General features: G+C 38.4%; 1 protein-coding gene across 3 annotated transcripts; it reads left to right on the forward strand.

Annotated features, from left to right (window-relative positions):
- Nucleotides 1-6: 6 nt before the first annotated feature.
- On the forward strand, nt 7-27,304 carry PGAP1 (post-GPI attachment to proteins inositol deacylase 1). Of its 3 annotated transcripts, XM_041403718.1 has the most exons (27): nt 7-181; nt 4,358-4,511; nt 7,185-7,360; nt 8,002-8,173; nt 9,241-9,401; nt 11,111-11,163; nt 11,328-11,394; nt 12,464-12,569; nt 14,277-14,332; nt 14,455-14,538; nt 15,899-15,948; nt 17,487-17,538; nt 17,763-17,840; nt 18,785-18,860; nt 19,138-19,211; nt 19,298-19,349; nt 20,043-20,109; nt 20,983-21,091; nt 21,447-21,485; nt 22,527-22,620; nt 23,285-23,375; nt 23,590-23,787; nt 23,994-24,126; nt 24,535-24,585; nt 25,672-25,895; nt 26,233-26,337; nt 27,160-27,304. In XM_041403718.1, exons 1-27 carry the CDS (start codon nt 29-31, stop codon nt 27,296-27,298), a joined length of 2,814 nt encoding a protein of 937 aa, XP_041259652.1. In that variant the 5' UTR covers nt 7-28; the 3' UTR covers nt 27,299-27,304. The 3 variants fall into 3 exon arrangements, with proteins under 3 accessions (XP_041259652.1, XP_041259653.1, XP_041259654.1); XM_041403719.1 differs by lacking the exons at nt 23,994-24,126; nt 24,535-24,585; nt 27,160-27,304 and having other exon boundaries at nt 26,233-26,343; XM_041403720.1 differs by lacking the exons at nt 7-181; nt 4,358-4,511; nt 7,185-7,360; ... (3 more) ...; nt 11,328-11,394; nt 14,277-14,332 and having other exon boundaries at nt 12,559-12,569.
- The last annotated feature ends 1 nt before the right edge of the window (nt 27,305 follows it).

The raw sequence follows: 27,305 nt of genomic DNA on the forward strand, positions 1-27,305 counted from the left end.
GGAGCAGCGCTCCGCTCCGCGGGGCGCCATGGGGCGGGCGGGCCGCCGGCTGCCCGCGCTGGCAGCGCTCTTCTACGGGGCACTGGCGGCCCTGGTGCTGCTGGGCGTGCGGGACGTGATGTTCCTCTACGAGGAGAACCGGTGCAGCATGACCTACATGTACGAGTACCCCGAGTACCTGGTGAGTGCGGCGGGTGTAACAGGTGGGACCTGCCGCTCCCGGAGCGTTGCCGCCCGCCCTGCCGCGGCCGGAGCCCGGAGCCGGGAGCCTGAGGCGCAGCTCCCCCGGGGAGGGAGAACAGCCCCGAGCTCGGGGCTCGCCGCCGTGCTGGAGCGGAGAGGGGTAAATGGGGCACGGGCAGCTGGGGCGTGAGCGGGGCCGGGCTGGCAGGACGCGCTGCTGTGCCCGCGTCGTGTGGCGGTGCCCCTCAGGGCGAGAGAGCGGCCGAAGAGCTGCCCACCTGTAACCCTGCGGGGCGTTTGGTGCTGCCGCCGTGCAGAACGTGCCCGCGATCGGAGCTGCCAGTGCCTGGAGCTCCGTGTGGCTCTGTGGAACCCAGCAGCTCGCACGGGTGTTGGCCGAGGAAGGGGCTGGGCCAGCTCCTGTGCCAGCCCTGGCAGCGCCCGGGAGGCCGAGCCTTGCACTTCATGGCCCTTGTCATGACTTCGTGGCGTGAGGTAACCAGCGTGTCAGAAAAGCGCAGAGCTGAGCTTTGAATGTTAGTGTATTTCTCAAGGTGGCGAGCAGTGGTGCAAAGTCTTCTTGGTGAGCACTTTGGAGGTGACATGTACATGGGAGAGCTTGTAAATCCCTCTGAGGTGCCTCTTGTTTTGCTAACAGCCTTGTAGAAGTCTCTTTGAAAACCTGAGATCGGTTTTAGAGAGGGGACTGCGCCTGGAACTGATGTTTTCCCCACACTATTCTAGCTTAGCAGTGGAAGGATGTAAATGCATATTTTTAAGTTCGCTGCTAATGCTGCAGCACGTAGTTGTTACAAAACTATTTCTCTTTTAGACAGTAGTAAATACTACAGCATTTTCTCTCTTATTAAAAGCATAATTGGTTGACTTCTGAGCATTCATTTTTCATTATCTGAGATCTAATTTATGTTGGAAAAAACAGTAATTATTCTAAATAACACAGTTCAGAAGTAGGTTGCAAGCTGGCTTGCACAATAAAGAAGTGTCTAAATTCAAGCTGGCTTGCACAATAAAGAAGTGTCTAAATTCAGTGTCTAAATTCATAATGAAGCAGAAAGTTCATTTTTGTATCTATTAACCTTCATTTTCTAACCTTGATATAACCATTTCAGCCTACGAAGGAGGAACTTAGTATGGCTACATGTTTTGTCAGTGATATAGAACAAATTTGTTTAAGTAGTTATAAGTACTTAAATACTGTGCAGCAAGTTTTCAGATCTCCTGGCAGCCAGCACCTACTTCAGCTTCAATCTGAAGCCAACCAACAGAAAGTTACTGGCAGAATCCGTGTGATGTTATTGGCGGGTGCCTGAAACTCTTGTCTGCCACCACATCTTTTGTATTTAGTCATTATGTAAGGGCTGAAACTCCAGGCATCTTTAGGCGGGATGCAAGGCTTAAAGGAGAGCTGCAGCTCCATGCAGGAGATGCAAGTCACAGCTGCTGTATTGCCCTCTGGAATTTCTGTTTCCCGTGGAATCGCTTTTACCGTGCAGAAAACAGCACTTTGGGCCGGGGGGCAAATTGTGAATTTGGGTTTGCTGTGGTGTTGTACTTCACAAGTGGCTCTTTATTGTTGGAGGTGTGTGTTGTGTGTGCAGCGCTGCCTTCAGTAGGAAACCCCAGGGTGGGAGGTGCGTGTCCTTGCTTCCGGATTGGAATCACATTACAAAACAAACAACTGCTCGAGCACTTAAACGAGAAGTTTAATTTCTTTTGTGCCCATCGGTGTGGGTTAGCTCCCAGTCAGCCTAGTAATTGATCATCTTTTTTTGCATGAGTTTTAGAATTGCAGTGTTTGAATTTAAGCTGCCCTCGTCCTGTTCAGCTGTACTTGGCAAGAGATTCAGAAGTTAGTAATGAGGACTTGTTCACATAAACCTAATTTCTTACAGAACCAGGGTGAAAAACCAAGCCTGCCCTGACATTATCAAAAGTTGCTGTAGCTTGCTACAACTGATTGCATAAGCAGTGTCTTGGGAATTCACAGTTTAAACCCACTGTCATGGAACATGAATGTCTCTTTTCCTTTGGAATTATACATTGCCCTTTTGTTACAATATTTAAATACTGTGATTTACCAAAAACCCCCCCAGCCTCCCATTGTTTTGACAGTAAAATTCTCATGGGTTGTGTGAGTTTTTGTGTTTGACAATGCCCCAAGGAAGAACAGCATGTTAATTTTATGTTCCATAAAACTTTTTGAAAAGACAATGAACCAGGAAGTTTCTGTGGATGAGCAGTTGATTTGATCTGTCAGGAAGTCATATAGGCACATCTTGGTGACACTCTTAGTTTTGTAATGGGAACTGCTGAAGGTTTTTTGACATACTTTTGGAAGCCTTTCCAAAAGGAGCAGCAGAAAGGAACAAGAATGGGACAGTGAGGTGAATGAGGCTGGAAAGGCAGGATGATGAAGAAAGGGAAAAGACCAAAGGATGATCTGAAGATAAGCCCTGAGTGAAGCTTAAATTTTCTTGTTCTCAGTGAAAGAATTTACCTCATACTCTCTATTGTGTTAATGAATGAAGATAATTAAAATACTGTAAATAATGCACACACATAGATATATCTCATAGAATAGAGATTTTATATTTTACATATATATATATATATAATCATAAAAATAGTTGGCAAATAACCAATATACCAAAAACTTTGAAGGCCAAGGGGGAAAGAAAATAGTAGGTGAGGAAAGATAGACAAGAGCAGGGGAAGGGAAGGAGTGTGGGGGCACAGAATTAAAGCTAAATCATCTTTTTGGTAGAGGCAGCTGAGGGAAAACAATAAATTACTTGAATTAAAGAGGCTTCTATTTCAGGGAAGCAATTAAGAGAGACTTTACAGGAGATTTCTGATACAAAACTGAGTTTAGTCTAGACCTTGTTCTGTAAAAGTGTTTTCTTGAAATACAAATTACACCTTAATACGTGTATGTTTGTATTATCTTATTTTTCTCTCAATTATTACATAATTGTAACATAGTTAATCAAATATTGGAATGAGTGTATTTGCACTCAAAAACTTTAAAAATCTGTATCTTAGAATTCTAAACCAACCAGCCTCTATGCAGGTGTTAAACCAAGATAGTAGTAAACAGGAGCACGTTTAATTAAGACAGTGTCTTATGACTCTAAGAGATTGACTTACTGGTGTAAGATTAATCCTCACCTAGCCCTTGGGATCAAAGAGATTTTGTTCTTTTCTCTTTGGGGATCCTAATCCTGTGAATCAGATGTGTGCTAGGTTAGTGGGTTGCTTGTTGTTGTTTAGGGACAGCTGACGTGTACGTTAGAGCTTGAGCTGTTCCAGAACCGGGCGCTTTGTCAGACCACAAACCCAGCTCTGAAAAGGAAACAGAAAAAGCCTCAGAGGACCATGGGTTTGTGTTTTCTGCTGAGCTGTATTGAGGTGGTAACTGCTGTTGTTTAAACTCCCACTGCAGGTGACATCTCTGTAGAACTCAGCTAGGAGAATTCCCACGAGCTCTGCAGTTTCCCCTGAGGTAGCAGGTGGCACCTGACAGTCACCCACATCCTGCTGCCCGTGTCCTTGTGCTGAGATCCATGGCCTTGGGCAGGGCTCCAGAGCCATTCCGGTGCATCCGGAATAGTTAGCATCACTCTTGTGCCCGTTTGTGCTCTCAGCTTCTCTCCTGGGAGAATTGGTGGGGTTTTGACATGAGGAATAGTTAGCATCACTCTTGTGCCCCTGTTTCTGCTCTCAGCTTCTCTCCTGGGAGAATTGGTGGGGTTTTGACATGCCTTTTTTTTTTTTTTTCTCCTTTCTCCCACCTGTGTTATAAGGCTGGATTGCTGGGTTTACTTTATGAATGTGCAGCTTTGATCGATACACAATTGCATTCATTTGTAGTTTGTTTCAAAGCTAGTTGAAGGTGATCGCTGTTTAGAGTAACTGCCCATTCTTTATGCCCAGTAAATTACTTAAACAATTTGTTTGATATTCCATTTTTAATTAGTTGGGTTTTTTTTTAAAGCCAACCCAGTTTTTCATTCTGTATTCTTTAGACTGTAATTGACAGCCATACAAATAAAACCACATATGCCAGATCATTTAAATGGCTGGATAGCCACTGTATTTTCCTGTTTGTAATTTATAAACAAGGTCTTTGTTTTCTTTTTAACTTTTGCAATAGAAAATAAAACTACCCAAGAAAATAGCCAGACGATACCCAGCATATGAGCTGTATCTCTATGGGGAAGGGAACTATGCTGAAGAAAACAAAAATCTCCTACTGACAGGAATTCCAGTTCTCTTTCTGCCTGGGAATGCTGGCAGCTACAAACAAGGTAAGTGTTTAGCTGAGTTATAGCTTTGTTACAAAAAAGCTCTCAGATTTGTGCATGTGGTAGTTTTCTGTTTGAAATAATACCAGACCGAGTCATAATGGTTGATCATATTAGTCTGTTTAATTCCAAGCAGTCAAGATACATGATTTTAGATATTAGTCTGTTTAATTCCAAACAGTCAAGATACATGATTTTAGTTTGAAATCAGTCGAATGGTTAAGCTGTAATATTTCTCTGGAGCAAGCTTTTTGAAAGCCAGAAACAGTACAGCTTATGCAGTTTATGCTCTGGCAGCACTGCATCCTTGCTGTACTTTTGATTGCAAACATCTAGTTGGTTTTGATTTGAACAATGTTTAGTGCAGTTAGTGCCAAATAAAACACGACCTGAATTTGATTAGGGCAAACTGAACCATCTGTCATCTGTGATGTAAAGGAATTACATGCTATAGAAATCAGCATCACCTAAGCTTGTCCTCTGGTTTCATTATTCCCTACATCTTTATATAGTGGTGTTTTTTCCTTAACGTTGTCTTCCCACCTTACACATAGCCTCTTTTGTTTTCCCTCTTACATTTCTAGTCTCCAAATGAAAGGCAAAATCATTTTAAAGCATTTTTATTTTTCTGAATACCAAAGCTAATGGTACATGAGGTTTTGTGTTTCAGTGCTTACTTTGGTACCTGCTATTCCTTCCAGTCTGGGTTTGTCAGACTGTTATTTTTGTTCCCTAAAATGTGCTTTGAAACAGTAAATAACACTCTCATGATGTTAGAAAATGGATGGGGGGTGGGGAGGTGGGGTGGAAAATAGCATAGTCTGAGCCCTGATTTCTTACTGTGATAATTTTTCCTTATATTAGCACTAAACTTGATGATTAAATTAGCTGATTTCAGAGAACCTTTAGAGAGCTGGGGTTTTTTGAGAATGTACTTGCTTAGCTTACAACAGTGTAAAATATTTTACCAATTAGTACTTTCAGAAAACCCATAGAGACTTCCAGGCACAATAGCATCCCAATAAGATTACAAACATAATGATTATGAGAGGTGCCATATGGACTTTTGTGATTGTGCATCAAATATTGCAAATCTGTGAATTAATGCTGTCTCTGAACACACGGCAGTACATCACTATGCAGGAAATAGAATGGTACTCTCAGGGCATTTTAGGAATCAGAAGGAAATATCTGAAGAACAAACTAACTAGGTGAGTAGAAGTGCTACATGCTATAGGAAAATAAATATTTTAGTAATGTTATTTTTGGAACGGATTTAGGGAGACTGGCAATACGTCATCTGTGCATTTTGGAAAACTTTTGTTAAAATTAATTCATATTAATTCTTTGTTCAGAATTTATTGTGAGATAACACAGTTTTATTCTGATGCCTGGATGAGCAGAGAAGGTGTTGCTATCGTAATTTTCATAGCTGTTTAAAATATATTCATTTTTGATAAGCAGTGAAGACAGGTACTGCTGCTGCTGCCTTTGCTGGCCTTGTTATTTTCATCGAATCATTTAGGTTGGAAAGGACCTTTGACATCATGGAATGCAAGCTTTAACCCAGCCAAGCCCATCACTAAGCCATGTCCCTGAGTGCCACATCTACACAGGTTTTAAATGCCTCCAGTGATGGCAACCCCACCACTACCTTGGGCAGCAAGTTCCAATGTCTGACCACCCTTCTGGGGAAGAAACATTTCCTGAGATCCAATATAAATATCCCCCAGTGCAACTTGAGGCCATTTCCTCTTGTCCTTTGACTTGAAAGAAGAGGCTCACTCACAACCCACCTTCAGGAGTTTTTGATGTGTTACAGACATTTTTGAAGTATTAATTCATCATCTTTCATGGGCACTAAAGTGAAATTTGTAAAATGTACAAAATTCAGACTTTGAGTAAAAGACAATCTGAGAAGGAGGGTTCTGCTGTTCTCTCAGCCTGTACTCTAGGAGAATCTTGCTCCTGTGTGCTGGATTTGGGCAGACCTTTATGACCATAATTTGTTGTTTTATATAGGCACTTTTGGGACTTTCTCTTTTGTTTTCTGCTTCTGCTACCATACCTTCTTATTTGCAGCTGTTATTGTTCCCATCCTGCATTGTCTCTGTGGAAACTTGGGAACAATTCTGCACACAAAAGGCTGTCTTGACTAGTAGCCCGGGTTAGACAAGGAAGACAGGTCAGAAAAAAAGACCTTGTAAAGTGAACATTTTCTCACTTGAATTTTAGATGGACAAGTGTCCTTTAAGGTTTGGTTTTGCAATCCCCCATACTTATCTTAGTGGTATTTGGGAATGTTGTCATAGAGTTGATGGCCTTCAAAGGAGTTTTAGGAAAGCCTAGCAGTAGGACTGCCTCTACAGTTGGGATCAAGAATGCCTTGTTCTCCTAGTGGCACTCAGAAGGTGCAAATGAGATGAGAAAAGCAGCCCTAAGGTGGAGGAACACGATTCTTACATAAATTTATTCCTGACATAAAATATCTCTGTTGTCAGCAGTAAACTGAAAAGAAAGGTTTGGTTTAGAATGTCTTTTATAAATTACTTGAGATGAACAATGGATTTAATGTATTTGTTTCTTATTTGATTATGTATTTATGTGTATTTCTGCTAAAGTGATGCTAAGCAGTGACTCTTGGGCTGTTCTGATTGCTGTGGTTTCTTTTTCTAGTACGTTCTCTTGGCTCCATTGCACTTAGAAAAGCAGAAGATGTTGACTTCAAGTATCATTTTAATTTCTTCAGTGTCAACTTTAATGAGGAGTTGGTTGCATTGTATGGTGGTAGCTTGCAACGGCAGACCAAGTTTGTGCATGAGTGCATAAAAGTAATTCTTAAGTTGTACAAGGTAAGTAGTGACACGTGCTGAGCAATGCATTTCCATTTGGGAATGGAATGCTGGGCTGCCTTTCCTGCTGCAAAACTGAGGGGTGATGAGTAGGGGAGGGAGACTTTATAATGTGTCTAGATATTAGAAGCTGATAGTAATGCAATAGAGAAGTACTTTTCTTTAATGGATTTTTAGTACTTTTGACAATCCCAGGGCTTTAAGGAGGTTCTGTGTTGTATTTCTAAATAAATACTTCTATGCACAATGGATGTCTTTTTCTAGTAGAGATGTAAACATCTGTAGCTTACTAAATTATTCAGATAGCATTGCCTTACATCAGGTTTTCTCTAGGAAAGTTCTTTGATGTCCTCTGTTCCTAAAAATTTCAGAAATTAAAATCAGCTTACGTTTACTAAGCTTACACAGGCTACACAGTATTTCCTTTTGGGCTGGATGCTTCATATTAAGCACATTTTTGTGAGATAGCAAATAAATTTTTATTCAGTTTGTAAGCTTGTTAAGTTGATGCTAATTTATGTTGTCCTTGAAGGACCATAAGTTAATTTGGGCAGGGTGGGAGAAATCTACAGCTAATAAGAACAGTTCAATGTCAAATCTGTTTCTCTGTTTGTGATGTGTCTGATTGCTCTTTGCTGCAGGATCGAGAATTTGCACCAAGCAGTGTAGCAATAGTTGGGCATTCCATGGGTGGTCTTGTTGCAAGAGCATTGCTCACTCTGAAGAATTTTAAGCCTGAACTTATAAACCTGCTCATTACACAAGCCACACCTCACGTTGCACCTGTAATGCCTTTAGACAAATACCTTACCGGTGAGTATTGCATTTGTGTAATCACGTGGTATTGCTTTAGTGATCCTCTCGAGCTTTGGTGGGGAGATTCTTGCAAATCAACAGCAAAATGTGCTGCTTTGTTTGCTGTAATGAATCTGTTCCTTTGTTACTCAGGTAGCTGAGAGTGCCAGGATACTCGGAGAAAGTCAAGCGTGTAGAATGGATTATGTGGACTTGAGTCTCCGTGCGAGGCCTGGAGCTCTCAATGATTTGTAATTTCATAAGTTGCAGGGCATGTTACTAAATTTGTAAGCCTTCCAATGAATGACGTATTTTCTTTCTTTATTTTCTCTTCTTATGAAACTTGACCTCTGTAATGACTTTTATCTTTATGGAATGAGTGTTAGTTCTGTAAAAGGTGATAAATTTAATGTTTTTCATACCTAAAGGTTGTACAACCGAGAATATAAATATAGATGTAATTACATGTTTTAAATATTCACAAAAAAGATCATATTTTCCCTCACCTAAATAAGTGTGGCATAAAAATGAAGTATAATCATTGCACATGTACTATACACTTCCTGAAAAGCTACTGATTAAATATGTGTTTAGTGATAGTTGTGCTGCTACATGTAGATACTGAGGGAATTGGTGAAGGAAAGGGAACAGACATGACTTTTCATTGTTCTCTGTGACACCCAAGAGGAATGAATTATCTTTAGCTGCTGGATTTGATTTATTGTGCTTGTATTAATTCTCCATCCTACAATTGATTTCAGTGCAATGTTTCTTCCTTACTGACTGTTTCTGGACTTCAAGTAAATCTGTGTCTGTCCTTCAAATAAACCTATGGATTGCTACTCTAACAATACATGTGCTCAGCTGATAAAGAAAATGTATGTCTTCCCTAACTGCTACCTCTTTGGGTTAAAACAATAATTTTCCTCTCTTACATGAATCAGAAGTGATAATCAGAGCTCAAATGTCTCCAAGGGGGCTTACAGAAACTTTTAGTTAATGTTTATATAGCTTTTTTTTTTTTTTTTTTGGTATATCAAATAGGCTTATGGGAAAATGATGATTGATTTTAATATATTTTATAGATTTTTATACAGCTGTAAACAATCATTGGATTCTAAAGGCCCAAGATTTAAGAAATTTAACTACCCTTTCTGTGGCGGGAGGATTCAGAGATTACCAAGTTCGTTCAGGACTGGCTTTTCTACCAAGATTGAGTCAACATGACAGTGCCTTATCTGTTGTGGTAAAAAAGCAAACTGTTTTTGGTTTTTTTTTTTTTTTTTTTGGTTTTGCATGGAACTGTGTTAGATAGTTATTAATGTAATGCATGTATCAGTGTCTATATGGGCAGCAAAGTGTAAATAAGTATGAAAATACTGCATGTTCAAACACTAGATGGATACTGTATGGTTATAAAACCAGAAGTAGTTGATGTAGTCTAAATGAGCCTCCACTGGAGGAGTATGTGTGGCACTGATTGGAATCATCTATCACTTGGTACTGTTTCTTCTGACCACCTGCTTGCACTTCTTCAGTTCCAGAACTCAGGTTTTATTTCCCTCTGTTTTTGCAAGAGATGTGTATATGGCGAAAGGTGAAGGTGTAGTGTAGAAGTAGAGTGTTTTATTATAAAAGAGAGCTCTGACATAGCACCTTCTTTTTTCAAAGAATTTAGGAATAGAAAGGATGTAGAGGATCATCAAGTCCAATTTTCTGCTTTTTGAGACATCTATCCTTTCAAAATTAATCAAGGGTCATCAAAAAGTATTTAGGCTTGTTGTTCTATCCCCTCTCCTTCAACTTGTTCCCTACATGGACAATGGAGAAGCTGGAAAACGCTCACAAGGAGGTGGCAAATTTGTACTTCCCAACTTCCATTTACTGCAGAAGCCAGTTTTTTAATGCCTTTCTTCTGACATCTGCTTAAAATGTTCTATGAAATAGCTGTCATTCCCTTGGTGTTTACCTCCCTGTGTGTTGTGCAGAAAGCTGTCTATAAATAGGCTCAGCTCAGATCCTGCTAGGCTGAGAGGATTAACTCTGCATTCCCTTTGTCCTAGTAACCCTTCTCTTCATCTGCTCTATTTTCATTTCTCTTGAGTGTTGGTAACCAGAATTTTGCATGAGATTTCCTGAGTAGTGGTACCAGCTCTTTCTGGATTTTGTTTGGTTTGTTTTGAAGGTTGTGTTGTGGTTGCTGTTGTTCAGTTTGGTTTTTTCCTTCCCCATGATGCGTTAATAGTTCATAGTTTGATTCATATTGAGCAATAGGTTGATGAGCTCCATTTGTGGGAGGTTTTTTTGATAGTGTTAGTCCCTAAAATGTAATACATGAAATCCATTTTAAGCAAGTAATACCTTCAGACTGACCGGGTCTTTTTTTGTGGTATTCTGATGGTTTTGCTGTTGAGGATGTCCTTGGTTTCTCAACAGCAGCTTTCATTGGCATGCTGCTGTTCTCATGTGCCAGGATCAGTTATTAAAATAGTAAGATTAGTCATAGAAGCAGTCTTTGAAGAAATTTTTGGTAAGTTTCCTCCTCTCCATTTTCTGCCCTTTCACCGTTAGTCTCCGCTATCTGACATAGATAGCTTGGTAATTTTGTTTTATCATTTCTACCTTGCACGTGCTTCAGTGCTTGCAAGGTGGGTGACTGAAGAAGTCATTCTGTTGTACCCTAAGTCCTGAAACTCTTAAGATAAAGGCTGTTCTTTTGTAATAATTTTGCAAATATGTTTTAATAAGGAGGGCAAAATTTCCCATATAATTTTAGAATGTTGAGTACTAACAAAAGTTTATTCTGTTGTACCCTAAGTCCTGAAAGTCTTAAGATAAAGGCTGTTCTTTTTAATAATTTTGCAAATATGTTATAATAAGGAGGGGAAAATTTCCCATATAATTTTAGAATGTTGAGTACTAACAAAAGTTTAATGCTTTGCTTCACCCAAACAGAGCTCAGCTGTGCCTAGAGCTTGGGCCTCAACTGACCATCTCTCCATAGTGTGGTAAGATAATGGAACAAAGGTTAATTGACTGACTCTTCTCCACTGTTATCACTTCATACCATAATTTAACTTCAGTTTAATATTATGGTGAAGTCTCTTCTGACCAGTTTTATCACCCTGGATCTTTCCTTTCTAGATTTAATTTTACTTATTCTGTCTTCTAGGTGCAAAGAACTGATCCTGGCTACCATTAGAGCTTTTTTTGATCTCATAGATGAAAATACAAGGCAGGTCTGTATATTTGATCTCTGTATATTTACCCATCACACTTTCTTCTTCCATCCCAGAATGTTTAATCATGAGAAATATCTTCCTATTCTACAGAAAACTCTTTTTTTTGATTATTCTAAGTCGCGCTGAGAAAGTTGTTTCAATTTTGTACCAGTCACCGGAAAATCCCTTTGTGTTGTTTGACCAAAGAGTCAGAAATAAGAAGGTGTTAGCTCAGTTTTCATTATAAAAATGAAATGCTTGATGTTTTATAGCTGAGCTGTGGGCTGAACATTTCTTCCACAAAGCAGCAGGTTCAGTTGACCTTGCACCAGGATAAACAAATTTTGTTAGATCTGTAGCTGTAAATTTGACCTCTCAATATGTGCATAAGAGCAGAGCCCAAGACACAGAAGAGGAAGGATTTTAGGTGTTCCTTCTGAGGCTTCTTGGGACAGACTCCTCTAGTTTTTCATGTGTGCTTAATTTAATGTGTGATTTATAGGGACAAAAAGAGCAGTACAGTTGTTCTGCAGCACTGACTGTGCTAGAGGGTTAAACTTCTCAGAAATCAGTTGTAGTGGCCAGTTTTGGAAGGTGGAATAGATAAAAATTAGTCCTGGAGGGCTTATTTGGAAAAAGCAAAACCAAACTGATCAAAAACCAAAAGAATCCCACCCAAAATCCCAAACAAAAGTGAGTCCCAGTGAGGCTATACATCTGGATATGAGAACTCAGATTAGCCTAAATGTGAGAATTTTTCTTAAGCTCTGGCCTGAGTGTCATTTCAGGAAGAGTGCATGTGTGTCTATAAAGAAAGTTTAATGGAATGGTTTCCTGGGGTTATGAGTAGGTGACACTGTAAAACTCCTGAAAGTTTTGGCTGTGCTTTATAATGTGTGGATTTTTTGTATTGCAGTGATTGACTATTGATGGTGCTTCAGAGCATTGAATTCAGAACAGAAAGGGCTCAATGTCTTCTAACAATCTCTCCTGCCTTCCCCCCACAAAACTGTATTGCTAGCTGTGATCAAGAGATGATCTTGAATCTCACACATTGGTAAAAAATGATAATCTGCTCTTGTTTTAGATAACTGAGGATCCAAAGAAAAGAATGTCTGTACTGAATCACCATTTTGTGAGACACCCTGCAAAGATGTTTGAGGAAAATCCTGAAGCTTTTACACACCTCACAGGTGAGCAGCAGTTTTCTTTTGAATAGGATTCAGTGATACTGCTTTGTTAATAGTTAATCTTCTCACTGACAAAGTTTCAGAATACACTTTGTCCTCCTTCAGACAAGCTAAAACGGTATACAGGTTATAGGCCTAAGCAATCTGCTTTTATTTGGTTTTGGTATTAAATTGGTTAACAAGGGTGAGTGCAAAAATCTGTCACTTTTATATAGCTCAGATTCTGAGGACTCATATTTACACCAGGTTGTCCAGCAGAAAATCTCAGAAACTGAGAATTGCTGGATGTCAAAAGGGCAGTCTTATCTACAGTGGTTGCAGGAGGGATTGGATGGGTGTTGCAGAGCCATTGTGGTAGTTTTGTGCTGCTCATGGAAATCCTGAATATTCAGATCTGCTCCATGAATCACTTCTTCCCATGACATGGCAGGGTGAAATGAACCGTTCACCAAGGGTTTCCTTGTAAAGTTCCTTCCTAAGGATGCAGAGTTAAAAGTGAGAGATTTTGACTGCCTGGAGTCTTAAGGACTAAACACAACTTTTGTAGGGCAAACCTTTATTTTGCTGAAGTGGGCTGAACTGTTTTCTACAAACCATTTTATTTCAGGAATATTCTCAGTGTAAGACATTGTAGAAGTACCAATGTAGCTTGTACTTTGGTGTCCAGTTTTGGGCACCCTCTTACATGAAAGCATTTGTTCATTGGCATCTCCTGAAATGAGTGTGGAGTAAAAGAGCACCAGAATGGGCAGTTCCTGGGGCATAGGAAATGGGCGAAAGAGGCTGAGTGAACGGAGGATTTTCACCCTGAAGAAAATGCTGAGGGGGATCATGTTGCTGTTTTTAACTACCTAATGAAGAATTGGAGAGAAGATGAAGTTAGATTTTTATCAGAGGTTTACAATGATAGCACAATTGGCAGTCAAAATCGTGTTGTAACAAATGACATTGTAATTAGGTATTAGGAAAAAATAATTCACCAGGAAGGTGGTCAAACACTAGAGCAGGTGCCCAGAGAGGTTGTGAAACTGATGTTTTGGGAGGGTTGCCTTTTTTTGGGTCAGTTTTTAGCAAAAAGAAGAAATGGTTTAAATTGGATTTCATGTTTCTGTCTTCCTATTCATGGTGACCTCTTGACAGTTAGCTGAATTTCTGTCATGAACTTGTTACTCTCCTCAAATAGAGGAAAGATACAACCTTTTTGCATGACAATTGGCATTATTTGTACTCTGATCTCTTCATTATTGTCTTACTCTTTTTCCCTAGCCAACTGCTCCTGGTTTTTTTGTGTGTTGTTGCTGATGTTGTTCTGCACAAGTTTCTGTATTAGCTTTCTAAAAGACTGACAGAAACAAAGATTGGGGCTGTTCTTAATGTTGCCTCATTATTAATCACTCACCCTACCATTACATGAATATAAGTCAGTTTATTTGTTTTGTTGCCTTTATTTTGTTTCAAGATCCATGGGGTTTTTATTTTGCCATTAGTAATTAGTAGCAGGATCCTAGGACTTTATTGTTTCCTGTGGAACTGATGATAACTGTTGCGTGTAACTGCAAGCAGTAGCAATTCTCAGTGTTGATTAAAGCACATAAGGTTTATATCCATATGTAGATAGGAGATAAGACCTTGGTGATCAGTAAAATACAAGATTTTGGATGTAAGGATAATTGTTCCTGCAGTGCAGCATACTGAAATACTTATTTTTAGGAGCTTTCAATTGGATTACAGTCAAAGCCTCAAAATGGACTTACTCAGTTTACAATGTAAGTAATATTTTTCCCGTTGTGTGTTTATGTTTTTGTTTTAGTTGTTTTGGTTGTTTTGTTGGGGGGGTTGTGTTGTTTATCTTTTTACTAATGAGTTGTGTTGGTTTTTTTTTTTTTAGGATTCTGATGGAAAATATTTTGCATTTCCTCTTGCAAGCCACAGAAAATCATACAGTCATGTTTACTGTGAAAATAGTATGTTGGTGAGAAAATACTTTTTTAACGTCTGGAATTCGTTTATAAAGATGTGATTTTTAATTTCCATTTGCTGCAGTCTTTAGGCAGTTAATGAGCAGCTGTTGAAATTGCTGCCATCCATTTACAGTCACAGCCTAATGCATGTCAGAGGTACTACCTGTTTTAGCATGCCACACTTAGTATTCAAGATCTGAAACCTTCAATGCCACCTGAGCCTCAAATGTTTTCTTTCTGATTCTTCTGGTAAGCTCTAGATTACTGTGTCCTTTAATTTAGTGCAGTTCTATATTGATGGTTTTGAAGGAAGAAGTTGTTTTTAGTGCTTCTGTGTTTTTGCCATACTTCTAATTTGGGAAAGCTGTTTATAGGTTTGCTTTCCCATAATAAAATTTAAATGAGCCTGAAAGGCTGAAGAGATCTTTCACTAAGGAGAGAAAGTGAATGGAAGACAGATGAGGAGACAGCATCATCTCAGTTGTCTCCTATGAAAAGGAAACACCATAATGTGCATTTCTTGTATTTTTAGCTTGAGACACATACATTCAGCCAATATTTTTTTTCAGTTTTTTAATACAAGAATGAATTTAATCTCTTGGGAAACTGAAGATGGATAAATACACTTTTCAGAATCGTGTATTTTACATTAGTGGCAAGAAAATTGAGATGCTTTCTTGTTTCATCCTGCCTGTCCCTGTTGCCACTCCTCCCCTTGCCAAAGATGGCATTCATACCACATTGTGCACAACAATTGTCTGTGCTTGGTGCTTTTGACATTGTCCTTCTCAGTGGCACCCTCAGTGTCTGCATGCATGTTGTGATCTTAGTTGTGCTTTGATAGGATACCTTTTGCCCTTGTTATACTGTCTGAAACACAAGCCTAGTACAGCTTGAGAGGAGGAGGGAGGTACAGACCAAATGTCTGAGAGCTGCACCGTGGTGCTGTTGCTTCGGAACACTTCATTTCTCAAGGGACGGAGCAGTAGAACGTTAAATATCTAAAGTATTCCTCTACTACCTAGAAGAGTACCTTGAGGTGTTTCTTTTAGTTAGAAGAGATTAAACATGATATGTAAGATGGATATTTTTAAAAGAGAATTTATGAAAGCTTGTTTGCTTAACTTTGTATTTATTCGTATAAAGGGTGGCAAATTGAAGTTATTTAAAATGGTTCCTAGAAACCCCCACCATTCACTCCAAAGCTTCACCTTTCTGTCCTTGCAATTACAATTGCAAGATTATGATATCAGTCCTTTAATTATCATCAGTTTTAACCCTTGCATTGGTTGAAGTAATCAGTATTTTTAATATATTTATAAATGCAATCACACCTAGGTAATGTAGTATTTTATGGTATTGACTTTACAGGACACAGGTAGCTGGATTTATGGCTGCATGAACACTAATTCATCAATGTGGTGAGTATGAACAATTCCTGTTCTTTATTCAAATGGGTTTTGTGAGACTGTGTTTGAATTTAATGTGTATAAATTATTCTTGGTAGGAAGGGATTGGGAAGTAAAATCATTACTGTAAATAATTCATGCTTTCTATATCACCAGGAAAACGGGAAAGAATAGCTTTTCTTAAAATAAGTGATATTCTTCTCCAGGGAGCTGTATTTTTGACCTTCATAGCAAGAGCTGGAGAGGGACCTTTCACAAGGGCATGAGGTGGCAGAACAAGGGGTAGTGGCTTTAAACTGGCAGGGCAGGTTTAGGTTGGATACTGGGGAGAAGTTGTTACTGTGAGGATGGTGAGGCATTGGAGCAGCTCCCCCACAGAGGCTGTGCTTGTCCCATCCCTGGAGATGTTCCAGGCCAGGCTGGATGGGGTCCTGAGTAACCTGGTCTAGTAGAGGGTGTCCCTGTCCACAGCACAGCTGTTGGAACTAGATGGTTTTTGATGTCCTTTTCAACCCATACCACTCTGTCATTCTGTTTCGTTAGAATTCTGTGACAAAAGAGGTCAAATGTCACACAGAGCCTTCAAAAGAGTGGATTAAAGCATCTCTTTCTTTTCTACTTCAAATTTGCTACTGTCATATGAAAAGTACTTAGAAGGGTGCGTGGTTTAGTGGTTATTTGTTATGACAGTCATTACACAATAGATTTAAAACATTGTCTTAGCTTAAATTTGTAAAATAAACTCAAATTCAATCTACCCTTCAAATGAGGGAAAGCTTCCAGGCAAAATTGAACTAGCAGAGTTTTTATCTGTTCTGGGATCACTGAGGTGTACAGCCAGAGTCTTGCCTCCAGCAGATAGCCAAATGTCACAATTACTTTTTCCTGATCCAAGAAGTTGGCTGTTACTCCTTTGCAGAGCCTTTGATCAGCATGAAGTGCACGTTACTAGTTCAGAACTGCTACTTAAACCTCATCTAACAATAGTGGGTTGGCTGTGAACTGTGTCCTGAGGTCATGAACACTAGAGAAGCAGCAGTATTCTGGTATTCAAATAACCAAAACCTGAAGTGACCAAATGGATGTGTTGCAGTTCAGTGTGTGAACACATTTTAGAACTGCTGCAAGGTCTTTAACAGCGAACAAAATTTCTTATTTATATATCTATTCTAGATATTTCCATAGGAAAATTGGTGCTTTTGATGTTTAACAGATGCTAATAAAAGTGCCTGATAATTCAGTGCTAGTGCAGTTTTAGCTCATGAAAAGTTTTCATTTTGTGTCTGAGCTGCCTGGCGAATATGTGCTGCAGGTTTTCTGTATGCAAGAGTTGGAGCTTTGCTTGGCTTGGTTTTGCACAAATAAGATTTGCGCTATCTGAAATTACTGTTGTTTGATAGATTACTGTGGTAGCAGTACACCCAAATTTCTTCTCAATTTAAAATGTTAATTCAGAGAGAAGGAGAGAAGCTGGTATATTAATCCAGTGCCATAATGCTGGGCCTGCATAATGAATATGCTCATCCTTTAATGTGCGTGAATTTTTACAGCCTGGAAGCTGCTGATTTATCCTGGAGAGCTGAGTTACTTCCAACCACCAAGGTAAGTGTGAACCTGACTTGTAGGAGGGAGAGGTGCTTCAGGGGGTGGTTGCAAGTCACAGAGGAAGGAGCTGTTCTGTTTGGAGCATTGGGACAGATTGTATTCCACAGGAAGAGGGTACAAGGGGTAGACAACTAGGAACTGGCAAGGGGCAAGCTAAGGGGTGTGTTCAGTAATGGTTTGCTACTTCCTTCTCTCTTTTTCTTTATTCCTTTCTTTTTAAGGTTATAATGCTGAAACTTCTGGACTATCCTTCTTTGTCCCACATTGTCATTCAGGTACCACCTGCAGCTGGCAATAAGGTAAAAAAATACGACATTCAGAAATTGCTTGCTTAGTGCATCCATAACTTTCAGGTGCTATGACAGGAGGAAAAAGAAGTATGTGCTAAGTTACTTTGAGAAACCATAGACCCACAGTGTAGTGCAGTTTGAAAGTAGCTTCTGTAAGCTGAGAAACGCTTTGATAAAATACCAAACAATAAGGCATGAACAGCACTTGAAACGTGTACAAAGACACAGTTCTCAAATCAGTTCTTAGAGTTCTTGTTGGAGATCCTAATGGTAATCTTCCTTGCTTTGCTTAGTACTCTGATTGTTTTCCTGAATGTGCATACCTTTGAACAGTCATTTCTCTTACCCAGGTTAGCAGAGAATACAGATAATTGAAGGCACCACACCTGGATTCTGGGAAGCATAGGTCAGATAGCTCTGCAAGCTCTTAAACCACAAATGATGTAGTAGACTGAGTTGTGCAGGGTTTAACAGTTTGAGTCTCACAAATAAGATGGGTGTCTTTGCATCAAGGGCTCCCAGTAAGAGGACATTGGAAGGCTTGGTGTGTTACCCATCTGGATCTGGCAGACTTTCAAGTTAGTCCTGAAATGGCAGAGTACTGAATTGGAATTTCCAGCCTAATCAGATCTGACATTGCTTTCTGTGACACAAATTCAGTCTCTGAGTCTGTAGTATATTAATCCAAGAAATTATTCACAGCACAAGAAATTATTCACAGTCCAAGAAATTATTCACAGCACAAGTGAGTGTGATGTTCTTCCTCACTTCTTCTCTGAGTGTATCTTCAGATAGTTGTGACAGAGGCATCTTGCAGGGAAACTAGTAATGCACAATTTTCAGGGTAAGCAAAGATAGAGGAGAGATCGCTTGGGAAATGTAATTTGGCAAGTACAAAGGCTTTCTAGTCTTGTGCTCTGGTTTAGATCTGTTTTTAATATCCTCAATTGCAGTATACTTTGGGCTGTGAATTCTTCAAGGAGGATTCCAGAACAGTCCAGCTCCCTGTAACACATCTTTTTTCATTTGGTAAGTATAGCATATTGCTTTCGGAAAAAATGGAAAACTAATATAACTAACCTTTGAATAATAAATTTGCCTAAAAATGTCAGGTTAGGAGGTTTTTGGGGCTTGTTTTTCACTAAAGGTAACACTGCTTTTGTTAGTAACAAAGAAATAAGAAATGTGGGGGTTTAGACTTACAGATATGAAAGTATGTAATTCTCCTGGAAAATAAATAATCTGAATATGTAGTGAGTTCTCAGATAATTTTATATAATAACTGAAAATATTGTATCCTTTCCAGGGTTTTCTTCAAGCAAAATTCTATTAAATTCAACTGGATTATTTTACAATGTACAACTCCAGCACTTCAACCAAGTAAGAATGCTACTTAAGTTTTTAAGGTCATGTAACCACTGCTTGTCTGGAGAAAAGTGAGTGAATTCTATTTTTTTGTGTTCTAGATATATCAAGCTTTCAAAATTTATATAGACAGTCACTGCCAGTCACTCAAAGGTAAATAGAAATCTTCTAAAGTACAAATTTATAAAAATTGCTGAAAATTTGTAGAAACTGAAGTCTTCTCATGCAACAATGGAGTTTAGGCAATGCTGCTGTGGTCTGTACAAATGCGTCTGCTAATATCTCTCACTTCCCACTTTAAGAAGGATGGATCAATGAAAATGAAGAATTAGTCTTTTAATGTTTGTTTTTCTTATTTCCCAGCAAAGGGACGTTGAATTTTCATTAGGATTCTGCCTTATATTGAAAATGTTTCTTGAGAAAAGCACATTTGCCTAGGATTTTTATTTGCTAATAACAGGACTCAAATTTGAATGTTGAGCTACATAAGCTTAAAGAGGATGGGTTGCTAAAGGACCCTGTTTCAAAAAAAAGAGAAAGTGATGAATTTTATTAGACTGAGGTTTTGTTTCATATTGAAAAGCAGAACTCTTCTCATAACTGTTCTTCCTTTAAACATTGATGTCTCACTGTCTTGTCCTGTAACAGCCTGAGTTTAACCATGTAATTTTTGTTTGCTGCTAACTGCTGTGATCTGCACTGCAATGTAAATGTAACTGCAAGCCCAGAGATTCTGTGTAGTGATCTGTGTGCCACCTTTGTTTTACTGACCCTGTAGTTTTTAGAGACAGTTCCCACATCTGGTTCTTAGTTAAGTTTATATTTTTTTATGCTGTTCCATTTCAGAAAGAAAACCAAGTGTTTACAGACTTCATATTCCCTGGTCATACGAAGACTCAATAACTGTAGTGAAGTAAGAACTTTAACAATTAATAACTTCTTGACATGTTTTTTGAAGAATATTTGCATCCTGTTGTGCTAATATTTCTGATGTGGGACAGACAGTTTCTCCAGTCTTAAGTGTTTGGCTTCTGCATCTTTTCCTTACCTTTCAGCCCTTGTTGACAAATTGTTCTGACTTTTCCTAGAATAAGAATACCTACTAATTGGTTGCTTAATGGCTCTCACTAATTTTCTTATAAAAGAAGTCAGATATGCTGGTCTGAAATTCTGAGGATAATCATTGCCCTTCTCATCAGTGGAGAACAATGGCTTCTCTGGATTCTGGCTTTCTCCTGGAAGCCAGGGTTTGGATTACACAGCAGCCCTATGTTTGCTTCAGCAGCATAGTCCTGACAAAATCAAATGATACAGCTGGAAATATATTTGTCACTTATGAAGTTGAACAACCTGACAGTATTTTAGATGGTAGGAAAACTGTATTTCTAGTTTATTTTAGGAGTCTTAAGGATACCTCACAATTTCCAGCTCCCTGTGTTTTCCAGCAGCATAATATTTGCAGGAAGCTGAATTGTGTTCTTGAGAATACATTCTTTCTGTTCCTGGCACTCAGCATATTTGCATGCTCTATGAGGCAGTGTGTTCACTGAACTCGTCTGCTTTCCTTAGCGCCATGTCCCAGGATAGTTCAGAGGAGAGGGAATTGAGGATGTTACGTAGTTCTTTGTGACAGGGTCAACAAGTTCCTTACACCATTTTGCTCACAGCTTGAGGTGACACTTGGTGTGGTAGATGTGCTTTAGGTGCACTTGTTGAAGACTGAGACACATTTGGTTTTCCTGCTTGGTCATAAGGACAGCAGTGACCATGTAAGTTGCTGTTTCAGAGTTCCATCTCTTGCTGAGATTTCTGCCAAACTGCACATGGCTCAGCCTCACGGCGACAGCAGCCTTCCAGAGTTAAACATCTACTCTTCCCCAGACTGTCAGTATGAAGTGAGTAAAACAGTTTTATTTTATAGCTAGTTGGCATTGCTGGATGATTTTTTGCATAATTCAGTCTTTTAAACCATAGCTAATTAATCTAAATAAATAGTAAGTGAATCTAAAGGTGGGCAGTTTGGCCTTTTTGACATTAGTGTATGTTACAAGTATTTTGCAACAGCTGGGTTAGTACTGAAGGTTGGACTCTAAAACTTTAAAGCATTTGCTTTTAATTGTCAATTGCAAGATGCTATACATTTTAGTTGTGGGATTGCTGTATTCTAGAACATAAGTTTGCTTGTTAAAAATTGAAGTATTTTCTACTTATGCTTACTATTGTATGAAACAATATATATTTTTTTTCAAGGTAATTCTGAAGACATCACTTCTACAGGTTCTTGGGCAAGTAAGAAAACCTAATACTAAATTGTTTTTTTTTATCTCAGTAGCATCTATAGAAATTTTTACGTCCTCCCTTCCTTACTGTGGCACTTCAGGTTCCTTCTTAATGCCAAGAGGAGCACTATTCAGTGATCATTTTGCAGAATTTCCCTTGGCAAGGATCCCTCCCGGATGAATGTCAGGCCCCTGTCCTTAGAGGAGCAGAAAAGCTCTCTAGCTCTAAAGAGCTGCTGTAAATGTGGAGTATGTGGCTTTGTGGTGAGCTCAATATCTGTAGGTCACTTTAACTTTCTTGCCTGATGAGTCAGTGGTGTTAAAACTTTAAAATACATTTGGCATCAATTAAGTTGGGGGAAAAAGTCTAAGTAGGTCCATATGCTCCTTCTGAACAAATCTTCTTTGGTTATCAATGAAGAATACATTTCGACATGGGGATCAGTAAAAATAGACTGGCCATCTGCAGTTCTCTGCATCTAAAGAGTAATTCATTTGCAAGCACCTAAGTGTAGTCTGGAATAGAACTGGCAAGATTCTCTATGTGAATGTGTACATTTAGAGAAAGGATTTTTCATTTTGTTGTTGTTTTACGAGAGTTTATAGGCTATTGGTATATTAATAATGACTTGAGATACTGGAAGCCAATTAATACATGCATATAATTCCTTCCAAAAGTTCTTTGCCTAAAAGCATATATAACTATATGCAGATTTTGCTTGGAAAGTGGCCTTTAAATTGTTTTAAACTTACTTTACTGAAATCTGATACTTGATTTTTTCATACTTGTCTTGACTGGGAAAAAAACCCCATTTGTTTCTAATTTGATCATTTATCCAAACCTGTTTCATTAGCTGCTTATGAGAGTTTCTAGTCTTTTCCATCTGTAACATTAATTGCTATTGGGCGTTATTAAATACGCATTAAAATGAGAAACTGAATCTTTCAAGAAATATATTCTAATCTCATTTTCATGGTAATATTTGTGTATGTGTTTTTTTAAATTTATTTTTATAAGAAGTGAAGTTATCCCTTCATCCTTGTCTTTCAGATAGTAAGATTCCATGCTGGTGCTTTTCCAGTCTATATTGTTTCTAATATTCTTCTTACTTATGGAGGACAACTGAGCACACTAAGATCAACAGGTAGCTTTCTAAAAATCTGTATATTTTTCTCTGTCACAAGTGTTTTTAGAGAAATTGCTTATTGAGTTTTAGTGATGAAAGACTAGATGTGAATTTTTCAAGCTAAACATCATTCAGCTTATGGAAATACTTGGATCTCCGTTCTTCTTTTTTATTTTTTCTTAGCTGGTAGTTCTTCAAGGTTGTGTTGTAGCAAAATATTTCTTTATTGTTTTAAATTGCAGTCCCTCTCTGTGAAATATCGGTGTTGCACAGTAGATTAGAATTACCAGAGGTCTACTTAAAAATACATGTAAAAGTTTAAAATACATTGTTAATGTGCAGAAAACACTGTTTCTTGCAGGAAGATGAGATTTTGAATTACAGCTTTGTTATGCTGTCATGTCTTCAGACAAAATGCATTTTTATTAAAATTCAGGGGGTGTTTGTAGCAAACTCCACAATGTCTCCAGTAGCTCATGTGCCTTATTACCTTAATGTGGGTGACCCAGTGGAGAAGGGCTTTGGTAGTTAAGTATGCAGCCTTGCAGTACTCTTAAAAGACATGGTTATCTTGTTTTCAAGTCAGCTCACCATTGTCTGAATTTTTATTTTGTTGTGGATGATGTTTGTTGAAGTTCATGCCATGGCAGTAACTACAGATGCTCTCTGTTCTTGATCCTAGGCCAGTGTTCAGACTTCTCCCTCGAACTAGTTAGGACAGCAAAGCCCTACAAAGTAGAACCTCTTATAAGCATTGTTGTGTTTCTGCAGGGGTGAGTTTGCATCATTTATTTGTTTAAAACAGTTTCCAAAACAGAAGTTTTAGTAAAACTGTTGCTAGGGAGGAGTATTATTTTATCTGTAGTCACTGTAAACACCTGACTGTTATTTTGCTTGTAAGACTGTAGTAGAAGGAGTACTTGATAGATATCTAACTGCAAGAGCAATTGGAAGTGATAAATAATACTGCTTTCATGTTTTTGGCAGGTTTAACTGGTTTAGAGAGATATGGGAATCACTGTCACTACCAGAGGTGGATGCTGCTGTACTGAGTAGTCAGGATGCATGGTTCCCCCTTGTGTCCCTGATTCTATTTCTTTTTGGGACAGGCATTGCCTACTGGAGTGGAGTATTTTTCTCTACATCTCTGAGACTCTTCTCTTCATTATGGTTAACTCTGATTAGGTAAAACAACGTGATACTATATAATTGTGCTCTTCTAGATGACTTTGACCCTGACAATTGTTTTTTTGTTTGTTTGCTTCTGTGTGAATGCTTGGGCAAGACTGAATTCTGGGCAGATTGAATTTATACATTTGAAAGCAAGCAGAAATTGATGTCTGAGAAGAAGTACAACAGAAGTTTTGTTTCTGATTTTTTCTTTCATTTAGACCTACTGAACTTCAGAAAGATAAGTTGATTACACCCAGCAGACTCTGTGGGATGATATCTCTTGCTTTGGTTAGCTGGAGCACTTGTGGTGCATTTGCTGTGCTCATTATTTATCTTCAATACTTGTTCAAGGTACTGAAAGGCTAAAGATTTTCTATTTGTAACTGAATTGAAAATTTTAGGTGCTTTGAATTAACCCCAGGTTAAAAGCAAAAATCCAGATTACCCTTTTTCACACGTAAAAGAAATGTTATTATTCTCATACTTGAAATAGGTATTTCTAATTTCTCACTGTCATAATTTTATCATCTGTAGAATTTTTTTTCTTCTTTTGTTTATGTTTCTTACAAAGAAACGTGTGGTTCTACATACCCACTACAACAATGCAGATAATTGAAAATTTTAACTTACAGCTAGGCAATATTATAAAAGCAAAGACTAATACCTCCCTTGAAGAGTAAGGAGTCCTCAATTTCTTTTCCTGTACTACAGCTTTTGTGTGAAGAATCCTTACTAAACAAGCAACTGCTTGTCTTACAGGTTGTAAAACTGCATGTAACTGTAAGAGCAGAGCAAAACAGGCACAATAGGGTGAGTCTGTTTCCTACTTCTGTTCCAAACTCTGGCCAAAAATTGTCTGGCAAACTTCTGCCTTGGTACTCTCAGGTTGTTCTGCAGTGACTGGGTAGCTGTAGTTCACTTGCTGCATGTGTGATGTGAAAGAGCAGCCAGGCCATGAGCAGGCTGCTCCATCACACATGACTGCTGTTTGAAGTTTCTGCAATGTGAACTTGTCCTCTAAGAAGAAAATTGTCTCTGAATACACACAGATTAACAGGGTTTGTCTAAATTTTGGTATTTGATTATGCATGGCTTATCTTAAAAAAATAATTCTAGGTGATAATTTATACTGCAGGTACTGCTTTTTCTAGAGGCAGCGTGTGGAGTTCAAGGTATTTTAGTCCAGAGATGACAGATAGGATGTATTAGATGAACATGGACTGAGACTGCAGTAAATAGGGAGCTGTTAAAAACACAGTAAAGAAGTGTTGGGTTCCATGCAGTGTGAACTTTGTTTTCTGGATTACTTTAAGGTATAGGATCAAAGATGTAAGCAGGTGTGGATAACAGCCTGTGATGACTACCTGCTGTTTTTTGCAAACATAGAACAAAGTCTGACACAAAAAGTTGTTTGTGGGTTGTTTAATTTGTGGGTTTTTTTTCCTGTCACTGGAAGTTAGTATCTGCCAACTTGTTTGTTTATCTTTGCTATTTATTCCTAGAGGTAATATTTTACTCCCAGTTCCATTATTTCCTAGATCTTTCCTGTGAATGATCATCTGTGACTTTTCATCCCCATGCTTTATTACTCCTTTCATTTTGTTCTTCCCCCTTCTAGGAACTGCTTTTCATTTCATTGGTGTCAGGGCATTTACAGTTTCCATTCTTTTCTTCCATGGACATATAAACTATTAGTGTATGAGAAATTTCTGGTTAAATTTAGATACTTTAAAATTTAACTTTACTCTTGGTGGCTTTTTGAGGCATAAATTGCAGATTTTCTTCCTAAATCACAGCTGGTGTGATACTGTTAGGGTATTTTTCCCCTCCTCTTTCCCCAGTGTGGGTTCTTACAAGCCTGTGCATGTTTTTGTGACCTCTGTCTTTTATTTCCAGGATTCAGGCCACTCAAAAGAAACTTCACAGAACTCCGGTACACACACAGTCAAAGCCCAGAGTTCAGTGGACAGCATTCCAGAAGAAACACAGTCTCCTTCCAACAGTAAAACACTTGCTGAAGCTGTTAACAGTCTCAAGATGCACATTACAGTCCTTAATTTATTCACATGGATTGTGCTGCTCAACTTGCCATCTTTAATTTATTGGTTAAAAAATCTCAGGTAAATTCTTAAATTGACACTAAGGTGGAAGAAAGTTATAGGAACCTTTGAAGATAATAAAAATTATAAATGTTTGATTCTTTACATTATTAGTTACCTTACAGTTTTAAAGACTTCTGTTAATTATTATTGTTTTCTCTATCCTTTCTGGTTTGCATTGTGGTGTAAATAGGTGTTAAGTGAATCAGTGATATGTTGAAGAAAGTAATGTTTCAGAAGGGGTTTGAAATCAGGCTGGGATGCCATACAGATTTCATGTATATTTTTTGTCATCAGCACATGGATATTTGGCAGCCTAGTTTAGAAGTGATGTGCTTTTTAAACCATTTCTTTGCAGGTACGATGTTAGACTTGATCCTGATCCCTGTAGATCCACAGCTATTATCCTCGTATGTATCTTAGAAATTCTCATGAATTCAAGCACTTCTGAAGTGAAATCAAGGTACTGTAACCCAATCTTGAGTTTTGCTTTCCTGCTTCTTTGTGAATTACCATTTGTATGGTAAAACTTAATTTATGTTGTAATTGTTCAGCCTCTACAGAGATTCATGAACTCACATGGTTAAGTCTAAAAGATAAGCTAAAATGTGTGCAAAAGTACCTCTAGTTCAGCTAGGAGGAAAAAACCCTCTGTATTTGCCACTTGGAAATAAATGAAGTATGTGCTATCTAAGCAATTGGCTGCATAACAACTTCTTGAAATGTGACTTTTTAACTCACAATTCATTGAATTCTTTCAAGTGTTACAGAATCAACATATGTTGAGCAATTATTGTCAGACAGTTACAAGGAAAAGGGAATTCTACAGCACTGTAGTTATGTTCTTGCAGCTCCCTTATGGGAGTAGAAATATACTGTGTTCTCTAGTGGATTAAGAAGTTCTGAGAACCTGGTTTTGCTGACAGAATATTTCTTGTTGACATATGGAATTAGTCAGTGCCTCATGAATGACAATCAGTAATAAGAAATGACATTTATCCTCTTGACCAGTACCTGTTACCTCAAGTGATTGAAACCATTATCTTCCTATGTTACAGAGAACAAATTTCTAAATCAATATTTTTAATGACATTAACCTTTTTTAATAATTTCTTTTGCTAATGCATCAATTTTTATGGCGTATTAGACCTAGTTGCTCAGTTTTAAAGATTAACAAAGCCTTGAAATAGAAATTATTTTGCAAAGGAAAATGAAATATGACATTTGTATACTTTCTGCATATGTGGCTACAAAATGATAATTTTTTTTCTCTCTGTTCTTACAGTAAGCTGTTGAAGATTGCAGCCAAAGTTCCACTCCCTTTGTCTGTTGCAATGCTGGCCTTTGGACGAATGCATTTATACAGAGTCCCACACTTTGTAACCTTTTCTCTTCTTCTACATGTGCTGTGCTGTTTTGTGTAATGTTCAT

Source organism: Onychostruthus taczanowskii, unplaced genomic scaffold, assembly GCF_017590055.1.
Source record: "Onychostruthus taczanowskii isolate IOZ18803 unplaced genomic scaffold, ASM1759005v1 scaffold20, whole genome shotgun sequence".
Taxonomy (NCBI): domain Eukaryota; kingdom Metazoa; phylum Chordata; class Aves; order Passeriformes; family Passeridae; genus Onychostruthus; species Onychostruthus taczanowskii.

Bases quoted from the DNA above. Each gene is read 5' to 3' on its own strand.
- PGAP1 (XM_041403718.1), top strand. From the start codon at position 29: ATGGGGCGGGCGGGCCGCCGGCTGCCCGCGCTGGCAGCGCTCTTCTAC. The intron at 15,949-17,486 runs GTGAGTATGAAC...GAATTTTTACAG, and splicing joins AACACTAATTCATCAATGTG to CCTGGAAGCTGCTGATTTAT. The intron at 18,861-19,137 runs GTAAGTATAGCA...TATCCTTTCCAG, and splicing joins AACACATCTTTTTTCATTTG to GGTTTTCTTCAAGCAAAATT.